The following is an 11367-nucleotide window of genomic DNA, read 5'->3' as shown; positions in this document are numbered from 1 at the left end:
TCTGGTGTGCTCTGCTGTGAAATATACTCCAGCATGGATCAATTGTGGCCATGTAATTTTGATGATTTCGTTCATGGCCATATATCATTGTGAGAATTCTAGTATAAATAGGTCTATAAATTCAAATATTGATCAATGAATTACTTTATGGACTCATAATCCAGTATTATAAGGTAGTTCACCCAGTATTATTTATTTACTCTCATGTTCTTTGTTGGAGAAAGTTAATTTCCTTATCACTGCATTTTTTTAGTGGAAAAAGTAACAGTATTGTCTATAATTTTAGTTTGTTCGATCACCAAAAATTCATTCATGGATTTTAATTTGCTGAGTACTTTATCCAGAGTCATTTTTGGAGACTGTAGATATTACTAGACTAAATTTGCTACCTCCAGTATAGATGTAGGTCAAAGAAGTGACATCACATAGAGCCACAAGGAGAAAGTTTGCTGAAGATGAGTATCAATGTTTGCCTTGGATGGATTTTGTTTATCTCACAAACTGCTCATAATTGTTTCCACATTTTCTTTTAGAACTTAACTGAATTGTAATCAGCACACAAACAAGTCTCAGACAGGCATTTCAAACTTTTTCCTATTTTTTTTCTGTAAGTAGTTCTCATCTATATGTAGAAGACAAAAAGAATGAATATAACTTCTCTATGGTTCAAAAACAGGTGACGCTAGAGGGCTCCCTTGAGAATGCATGAACTCCACAAAGATTTAAGGAATGATTAGCACAAGCACTAAACAGAACTTTTGGATTGACTCCTCAAATTTTTTGTTGTATTCCTGCATGTATACCTGACACTGATGCAGCAATGTCGTAACCATGAGCCCTCCACAACACAGTATCCAGCCCTTCTTTTTTGATATATCCTTCTCACACAAAAAAAGAAGACCAAGAAGGATACTTGAACTTCCATAATGTTGTCTTCCATGAGGGCATATCCAATTATTTTACTCCTTTGGTCAGTTCTGCTTTCATAAACAGCGGTGTCAAAAATTATTCCAGAGTGTTTAGCCTTTTTCATCTGTGTGGATCTAGGTGCTTCAGTTTGGAACCTCACTGCTGCTACGGTCACAGGTTCGAATCTTGCCTTGGGCATGGTTGTGTGTGCTGTTCTTAAGTAGTTCTAAGTCTAGGGGACTGATGACCTCAGATGTGAAGTCCCATAGTGCTGCGAGCCATTTTTTGTGCAGTATTTTTTTCCTGAAAATGTTCACCCAAAACAAAAATAAAATCATTTTGTTCCCCTTTTTGACAAATAAGCAGGTACTCTCATTCATCCACCAGCAGTCACTTCAGGTTTTAAACAATGCTTTTTCAATACTGGATCATATTTCTCCATTAATGGCACCAGTTGTAACAAATTTTCTCTGTCTTCTGGTGAAACATGTTCACGATGACCATGGAAAGTAAGGTTTTGCTTGGCTAAAAACAGCATAATGTCTAAGAGGCAATGCAAAATGTATCTCCATTTCTTGATCTCATCATTCACAATTTTCTGGTTAGCTTTGCCAATGGTTTTATTAAGTTTCAAGCCCAAAGAGAGTGTTTTCGGTTTTTCTTAATTTGATAAATGTTCAAGTGACAATTATTGGTTTGATGTCTTTGGATTCAATTACCAACACTAATAGAAGACAGAAGTAATTTTTTTTTGTTTGTATTACCCTCAGAGGCAAATAAGTGACAGCAAAAACAGTATAGTGTCTTTGATGATGGTGAGTATCACATTTTTTTCCATAAATATCCATCTTGTTCAAATGTGAGTAGAAGCACAATAAATAAAATGTGTTCCTTTTATGTGTGCACCTGGTATTCCTATAGTTTCCAAAAGTCCCTACTTGGTTTTATATATTTAATTACATTTTTCAGTAGTCATAATTTTGATGTGCACAGGAACAGGTATTGCCCAATGTGCAAGTGTCATTCGATGGTGAGGAGTCTGAGTTAGATGCATCAGAACTATCTGCTATTTATGTTTAATGCCGAACTCATCCCACACTCCATTCATGAGTGGAACAGAAAGGAACCATAATAACTGGTACAATGGGATGTACCCTCTGCCACGCACCTCGTGGTAGTTTGCAGAGTCTAGATGTAGATGTAAGTGCGATGCAACACCTTCAAGGCACTGACTATAGAGGTAGATTGATTTTTATGATATTGGGGGAATGCAGCAGAAAGAGCATTTTACTGCGCGTAGTTCCAACATATAAAATCTAAATGACTGTAGTGTTTTTAATTATCTATAATCTTTGAAAAAGTAATGTTTAGAATGAACTACTGTAATTAAAAAATTAATAATTCAAAGTTAAGCACTTCAGATGTTTTTAAACTGTACTTGTAGTATACCTGTGTAGATTGCATTGGTATCAAAAGGCATTACATGAAGAATAATTGTTTGTAGCAAGCAACTGGTTATCATGCTACATTTTTTTAAAAAATTTTTTTACAAAAATTCTTAAAATTCTGAGTGCACCCACTGACAATTGCGAAGGCCTTATAATAGGTAAGCAGGTACCTATGTTTACATTTTGCATACGTATGGGGTCTGGAACTCTAAAATATATCTTATTTACACTACGTACTTCGGCCTCATTTGGGATTTTATTAAAAGTTGTCCTGTTCCAGAGAGACCATGAGATTTGGAGGCCCGACCCCCAGGACAAAAGGAGGCCTGCATATGGGCCACCCTCCTCCAACCCTCTCGCCCCTCCCCCCCCCCTCCCCCCTCCACTCCCACCACCCAGTCTGCTACTGCAAGGGGATAAAAAGAAAGAAAGAAGGAAAAGAAACTTGAAGTAATTCTTGTCTTCCACTCACTGACTGTCCAAAGGTGTGGAAATGGACAGAGTGCACCAGAGTCCTTCCTTATTTAAAAGCCAGAAAATATTTTCAAAAATTTTAATATCATCAAAGTGTGCCACAAACATAGAGAAGATCTTTGGGTAGAAAAACAGAGTTTTGTCTTAGACTCAGGAAGCAATCAAATAAGTAGGAAGTCTAACTGTGTGTGGCTTTAGTCCTCTGTAAATTCTAGAAGTCAGTGGATCAAATACAACATTGAGGACAACAAAGGTAAAAATGAAAAACGATAAAAATTCAAGTAAAACTTGAGTTGTTTATATACATGTATTTCAAAAAAAATAAATGCAGACCATAAACATAGCATTATTGAAATATTCACTTTCAAAGAGTAAATGTTTTACATTCACTTACTAAATTAATTAATAAATTATCACATTATCACTTCATTTACAGTCTGACTCATACAATTTTGCATTCCCCATTTGTGAATTATCTTGTAGTAGGAAAATCAAAGGCACTTTTTGTGATATTTTTATGCACTTTTAGATTTCATTATGAAACATTCAGAATCCAGAGTTACCATATAATGTGGCTTGTCGACTACAACATCTCAAAAATTTTAGAGCACTGTGATGCCCATCAAACTCTTATTGCCATTGTCACTTAGTACTCAAAATTGTTATAATCTTTAGCACCATACTGGGATGCGGCAATACTAATTAAATATAAATCATGTATTTCTCTGCAAGCTATAATCTAGAGTACAGTGAGTATCAAAACAGCTGAAACTTGTTTTCCACCATCATGACAGACAAATATAGGGCATACATAAGTAAATATGAGATTTTTGAAATCTCAAGTTGTGCAAATTAGGTTACAAAAGAATGCCGTATACAAACATAAACAAAAATTTAGGAACAATTTTATAAATCATTTGCCATTAATGAGAACATACACTTTATGTATTTACAAGCAAAGGAAAATAAAATAAATTAAATCTTATAAATAGTCTTAATATAAATTATACTACATACTACCGTTATGTCACTTAATGAAAGAAATCTTCTCTTGATTCATTTTCTGTACTATAATATTTCTAAGAAAGTGGGTTTGTTTCAGGAACTAGACTGTCTTGGCATTGTAAAACGTAGTACACATTAGCAAATATTTGATTTGAAGTACTCATCTTAAAACATCATTTCCTGAGTTAAGTATCCTACTTGTTGAATAATTTGTTAAACATAACTATTCTTACACTTTTTTACTTTTCCATAATGTGAATCAAGAAAGTATCAATACTTGCAGTCATGGAATGTGCCATAGTTCATATAAATTAGAGGCATTTTTCATTAAACTTACAATATGCTGTAAAGCACTGAGAATGATTAACAATGAAATTGTTAATAAACAACTTATATCCACCTGTTGTCTGTGATGTATATTTTTACACAACACTTCTGTGTCTCAAGAAATGAAATTACTTCGACTTGTTTATTATGCTGGGAGTGACCATAACAAGAATAAACAAAAGCAAAATATATAAATATGTTGTGATTTAATAATGCAGTGCACTTTTAGAGAGAAAGCTGATGGACCTCGTAGTTTTATCAGGACATGGCCATAGATAGTCTCCTTAAATTCTTGTATTAAAGTGAAATTTAACTTTTCAGCCCCTAGTGAATAACTTCAGGACACTCTCTGTTATACTTTATTTTATAGAAACTTACAGGATTTATGAAGGCTTGAATGCAGCAGGTAAAAATTTATATTTAAGTAAATTACTTTTCTAAGAGAGGTTTTGATTTGCAAGATTATCTCCTGTGTGGCAAAATTGCACACCATTTTCAAGTTATTAATGTGTACAGCTCATAGGTGATAGAAAATGAAAAATGGTCTTTCATTATTTTGCTAACAAATCAACACCCAAGTGACATTTCTGATTAAAGTTTGCCTCGTTCTCCCTGCAATTTGCAATTAAAAGCTAGAGACCACTTTGTGCTAAGACGTATTATGTATGATGTATATAAAAGTAAATGATAGTAAAGCGACTTAATATAAATAGTTGCGAGGAGGTGATGCTATCGGTTCCCCACACCGCCCAAGATGTGCTTTAGAAACCAGCGACCGCGAGCGGCAGTTTTCAAGTTCGAGGAAGCACTCATTGGAGTACGTCTTACCATCTGTGCCACATACTGGGTCATAATGTGGTGGACAGATCTTCTGACAACCACGGAAGACAAAGCCACTCAGGCAGCGTTTCAGTGGAACTGCATATACATGTTTCCTGAAAAGAAATAATTAATTTTGTCAAAGCAGACTCAGAAACTTCTGAGACAATATTGTCTTACACGGATTGTCACAGTTATTTTGTTCTTTAATGCACACTGAAAGTCAGTAGAAAGGGATAGACTTAAGAGTTATGTTGTAGTTCAAGAAACAGGAGAGTAATAAAATAAGAAAGCCGGGAAATAATGAACACGTTTTTCTTTCCTTGAGGAGTGGTGGGTGTAAACTATATATTGTAATTGTGTATTTAGTGACTGAAAAAATATTTTATTAATGGATCTCAGACTTGCAGGGAAGGTAAGCAAATAAAGCTGTTCCATGTGTGTATCTGTATCTATATACGCACTAGCAAATTTGGAAATGATTTACAACTGCTAAATATATATGGGAATTGTATGTACATCCTAATTCCCCTCCCCCCCCCCCCCCCAACTTCCCCTCCCTTCTCTACCTCCTCCTTCCCACTATCTCTCTCTCTCTGAGCTTGAGCCTTGTTTACTCGTATTGCAAACAAAACCTTAATTTGGGACTGAAGTTGCTTAAAATGAATCCGGGTAAACTGGTTGGGATCATCGGCATACGGGGTATGAGTTACATCACCAGCTGCTGGATCTATGAGCATAATAGGTTCAGTGACAGTATTGTGCACAGTTTTAATCATTGAACTGGTGGGTTTATTCAGTTCAGACAATTCAGATTGCATTGTCGTATTTTAATCATTAGCCGATAAGCCATAAATACAATGTTTCTGTTTTCTGTAAAACCAATGGCAAGGAAGAAAACAGCTCATTGTTGTGCATACAATTTTTGTTTGAAATTATATATAAGGAGAAAGAATATATAATGGATAAACAATTTGCCTACTTTGAGAACTAAGTTTCTTACTGCGTATACAATGTTCAAATAACTTACGGCAATGCAGTCAGGTGACATCAACGGCAACACTCTGCCATTTTCATGGTAAGAGTGTTCTCCTGTCGAAATATTGTCAATTGTTGATCACATGCCCATAAGTTATTTGAATTTGCCTAATGGTTTATATGCCCTGCTACTGCAAGAAAGAAAATGAAACTACATATTTTCACAGAATATAATTTTTTTCTAGTTGGTTTTATTGGAAAACATGTACATTGTAGTTTTAAAAAAAGTTATAGCCTATGCCCATCTCTTTATTAGAGTATTGTGTAAAAATTGGAAGTGAATCAACTTTTCAAGATTTTTGTTCACAACATAGTAGGAATGTGTAGGTGTGTTTGATATGAATTTTTACATGAAATATAACTAACCATTCACCTTTGGCAGACTAATGTGTGGCACATAGACACATTTAACAGTACACAGTATTACACACTTTCATGCACAAGAACATAGGCACCTGGCACCTAAACACACACAACTGTAGCCATGCTTTTGTGTGTGTGTGTGTGTGTGTGTGTGTGTGTGCGTGTGTGCGTGTGTGTGCGTGTGTGTACATTCTGCAACAAGAAAGAGTCAGGACTAGTTAATACTGTGTTCTTCTATTACGTGTGCCTATATGCCCCCTATCAGTCTGCTAAAGTGATTGGTTGGCTTTAATTTATTTTACATAATATTTCATCCAGAAATTTCCATTATTAATAGGTATTTTTTTAGCTCTTATAGAAGGTATAGTCCAGAAGATCAGCAATGACTTCAGTTTTGTCTGTCTGCTTGTCAACCACACAGTGACCCAACTATATGGTGATTAAGTTATGTGAATCATATTTCATGGATGACGTAGAGAAGAGAGTCTGGGGATGAAGAAGGAAGTCAAGAACAAGCACCCAAGTACAGTACAATAAAGTACCTCAATTTTATAACAGTATTAATATTAATCAAACGATAAATTAATACAATAACTTTAAGAGTTTCTTTGAAGATGCCAGTCAGTTGAGTAGAGCAATTTAACTAACAGAAAAATTAGTACATTAACTTTAAGAGTTTCTTTAATGGTAGCTGTCAGTTGAGTAGAGTGAGTTACCTAACAGAAATATCTTTAATTTAGTAAGTTATATGCACGCAATGCTCCACAGCTAGTAAACGTTTAAAGAACAATCTTCACCATGATAAGCTGCACACCAATGACTGTCATATGATGTTAAGTCACAAACTGTATGCAGTTAGGTTCACTGAAAACCATACCACAGCTTCATGGTAGTAATTTGTACTCGAATGTAAAGAAGGACAGCAGTCAGCCTAGAATCCATACTTTATTGCAGATCTAGATCAGACTAAAACATAGTGATCATCTGTGCACTAGCAGAAGAATCATATAGGCATAACCATGTCAGAGTATAAGCAGGTGACAATGATAGTCTTTGCATGGCAGAAACAAAAAAACCTATGTGACTCGTCTTGTAATGTGCTAATGATGACTATGTTATAGTCATATAATCAAAAACTAGATCTGCAATAAATTATGGATTCTGCCACTGACTGCTGTCCTTATTTACATCTGAATATTCAATGGTTGCTGTGCACCACTGGTATCCAACAGATTCAAATTTATATCTAAAAACAAAGTTGTAAATAAAACAGAAAGAAACTTCCACATGGGAAAAATATATTAAAAATAAAGATTCCAAGACTTACCAAGCGGGAAAGCGCCGGCAGACAGGCACATGAACAAAACACACAAACACACACACAAAATTACGAGCTTTCGCAACTGGCAGTTGCTTCGTCCTTCCTTCCTGACGAAGCAACTGCCAGTTGCGAAAGCTCGTAATTTTGTGTGTGTGTTTGTGTGTTTTGTTCATGTGCCTGTCTGCCGGCGCTTTCCCGCTTGGTAAGTCTTGGAATCTTTATTTTTAATAAAAACAAAGTTGATGTGACTTACCAATAGATACACAAACATACACACAAAATTCAAGCTTTCGCAACCAACGGTTGCTTCTTCAGGAAGGAGAGGGAAAGATGAAAGAATGTGGGTTTTAAGGGAGAGGGTAAGGAGTCATTCCAATCCTGGGACCAGAAAGACTTACGTTAAGGGAAAAAAAGGACAGGTATACACTTGCACACACACACATATCCATCCGCACATACACAGACACAAGCAGACATTTCCAATTTAGTAATTTGTATGCTTTCTAATTCGCTCCACTGTTCAAAATTTGTGACTGAGACCATAGCTATAGTGCTGTACAATTACTTATCACTACAGTAGAACTCCACAGGTTCTATTTTGTTATTGATGACATACTATTACTTCGTTAAACATGCTTGTTTGACTTTTTATGATATCTTCTGATGATTTGTACAATTGAAAATGGATGTGAATGAAACTTTTTTTCAGTCATCAGCTTATCTTCATGAAGATGATGATGTTTAAAATTAATTAATTCAGTCATAAGCTTCCCTACATTAATAACAAGGCATTTAATATGCTATGGCAGGATGCTGAAATCATATGTATCCATATGTCTTAACTTCATTTATTACTAATGTCAAGGTCTTGAAGTTCTTGTTTACATTGTTTATCATCCAAGGATTATAGTCATGCTTGTTGAGAAATGAGATGTATATGCAAGAAAAACAAATATATTTTGAAATGTGTCAAAATGTGTCAAAATTTTCATATTTGTAATTCTTCTATTATGCTTTCATTTTTTGGGAAGAAAAGATCTTTGTAAGGTAAGTTATCCTCCTAGTGATTCTGTAAATCATTTGTAATGGAAATATGCAGAATAAACTAACTTCTTCATTCCTTAGTCACCTATAGTTTTTGTCATGTGTGCTGCAAATGTAGGTGAACTAAGGTGCCATTAATGGTGAATTACAAATAAAATATGATATTCTCTGATTTTGACATAATAACTTGAAGATTTATTTTTAAGAGTGTTGACAACATCAAAAACTTCGTTTCAAAATGTAAAGTGTAAATAAACTTCATCTAACAATGGAAACAACAGGTTGGAATATCAGCAATATAAAGAAAAAGAAAGAGAGCTACTATTCATAAAGATGGCACATTGAGTTGGAGGCAGCCACAATGAAAAGTTGACAGACATTTAGCTTTCAGACTAAAGCCTTTTTCAGAACAGGACACACACACACACACACACACACACACACACACACACACACACACACACATACACACACAGTCATTCACACAAGTGCACCTCACGCACAATGACTGCCATATCCAGTCAGACCAGAATGCAACTCTCATGTGGAATGCAAGCAGTAACCTGGAAGGCACAGTGAGTGAAGGAGAAGGGATGGCAGGATGTGGCTCAGGGGAGAGACGAATGCTGTCTGGCAGAGTGTGCAGGGACTAGATGGAGGCAAGACAAGACTGCGACCAGTTGCAATGCTTGGACACTGTGGGGTAGGGTGTCGGGGAGGGTTGGTAATGGGGAGTAGAAAAGGAGAAGAGCAGGGAAACAGAAAGGCAGGTTGGTGTGTTGGCAGAGGATGGCTTATAATGAGGTTGAAGGGACATCAGTAGGGAGAAGTTGATAGGACAGAGGGTGCAGAAACTGTTGGTGGAGAGAGTGGGGCAGTATGTTACCTGAGGTTGGGGCCAGGATGATTTTGGGTGTCAAGAATGTTGTAAGAATAACTCCCAGATATGCAGTACGGAAAAGCTGGTAGTGGAGGGGAGGCTCCAGATGGCATAGAGCTGTGAAGCAGCCATTGAAATCAAGCATATTATGTTCAGCTGCATTTTGTGCCACAGACTGGTCTACGTGGCTTCTGGCTACTGTAGTAGATCACCCTGTGGCTCAACATGCAGCTGAACAAACATGCTTGATTTCAATGGCTCCTTCACACCCCTGGCCATCTGGATCACCTCATCCACTACTAACTTTTCTGCACTGCACAGAAGGGAGTTATTCTTACATCACATTCTTCACTCCGGAAATCATCCTGGCCTCAACCTATGGTTACCCACTGACCCATACCCTCCACACAACAGTTCCTGCAAATGTCTGTCCTGTCACGTCCTCCATATTCATGTCCTCTCACCCTCACAATGTGCCACCCTGTGTCATTGCACCCACTCATCTTTCCCGTTCCCTACTCTCTTGTTTTCCACTCCCTGTTGCCGCCTCCCCAACGCCCTACCTCACAGCCTCTCGATGCTGTGTCTAGTGTCAGTCTTGTTATATCTCCATCTAGTCCTTGCACACTCCACCAGACAGCACACTTCTCTCGCCCCACCCATACCCTGCTATACCTTCTGCTTTCCTGGCCTCTCCAGATTGTTCCGTATGACAACTGCTGGAGATGGTGGTCATGTGTGCATGATGTGTGCTTGCTTGTGTGAGTGTGTGCATGCGTTGGGGTTCCTTTTCTTAAGAAGACTTTGGCAGAAAGCTATGTGTGTGACAATATTTCCGTTGTACCTGTCTACAATTCAACCTGTCACCTTTATGTTGAGTGGGAATCTATCCTTTTCCTGATACTGATGAACTTTGTCTATCTTGTTTCGTAACACTGAAAGATCGTAGACTACCCACAAAGGATATGCTATTTTCTTTTTTCTTACTATGCAAGGAACTCACACTGGCGTGGGTTTGGAAGTTCCCTTTACCTATGATTTGCAGATATACACTGTGTGCCCTATTCCCTCCAGTGAAGACAAGCTGCCTGCCACCTGTCTTCCCTGTTGTTGCCTGCTGCAGCTTGAAGTGAGTGAATGAAAGTCACACTCACCCACAGTTGCTGCGACGCATCTCACATTCATTGCGATAGAATTTATTGTCTGAACCACAGACAAAGGCACTCTCCTCATCACATATATCATTGCAACGCTCAGTTGTGCGGCAGTGATGAAGAGGAACTGCAACTACTTTTTGTCCACACGTCTCTCGCCGCATGATACACTCAGATCTGAAACAAAGAGACACAATTCATTCTCAAACATAACTTGCATACATTGTGGATCAAGAATTTGTTGAAGGAGATAAGATTTCATGTAAAAGGTAATTGGGTTCCCAGTGAACACATAAATAAACTTAATTTATTAGGAGATTTATGGGATGACGCACATCAGCTTTTGCATATTTCAGTATTCAGCAGCACTTCTTTTGCTGAATTTAGAGCAGAGATTGTGCACTCTAATCTCATAAGCAGTATGAAGTACAGATTGTTTTAATCACTTGGACACACAGTGTTACCGTGAACATCAGAAATCAGCTCCATTGTTCAATGCATTCACCTGCCCATTACTGAGAAGAGAAAGCTAGATTTCATTATTATTGCCTTCGTTTCTTATTTTGGTAAGAGAAGAAATATAAA

At 37.0% G+C, this 11367-nt stretch overlaps 1 protein-coding gene across 1 annotated transcript in view; it reads right to left on the bottom strand.

Moving 5' to 3' along the window:
- Positions 1 to 3124: 3124 nt before the first annotated feature.
- The window catches only part of LOC126278310 (serine protease inhibitor dipetalogastin), a 271690-nt gene continuing 263447 nt past the window's right edge, over positions 3125 to 11367 (bottom strand). The window contains exons 9-10 of the mRNA XM_049978324.1: positions 10783 to 10959; positions 3125 to 5098 (exon numbers count right to left, since the gene is read on the bottom strand). Of these exons, the coding sequence (XP_049834281.1) occupies positions 4864 to 5098; positions 10783 to 10959 (412 nt within the window). The 3' untranslated portion in view covers positions 3125 to 4863. The remainder of the gene's footprint in view (positions 5099 to 10782; positions 10960 to 11367) is intronic.

The sequence above is a fragment of the Schistocerca gregaria genome, chromosome 6 (assembly GCF_023897955.1).
Source record: "Schistocerca gregaria isolate iqSchGreg1 chromosome 6, iqSchGreg1.2, whole genome shotgun sequence".
Taxonomy (NCBI): Eukaryota; Metazoa; Arthropoda; class Insecta; order Orthoptera; family Acrididae; genus Schistocerca; species Schistocerca gregaria.
The sequence above is the reverse complement of the archived record's forward strand: the minus strand, read 5'-3'. Positions and strand labels throughout refer to the sequence as shown.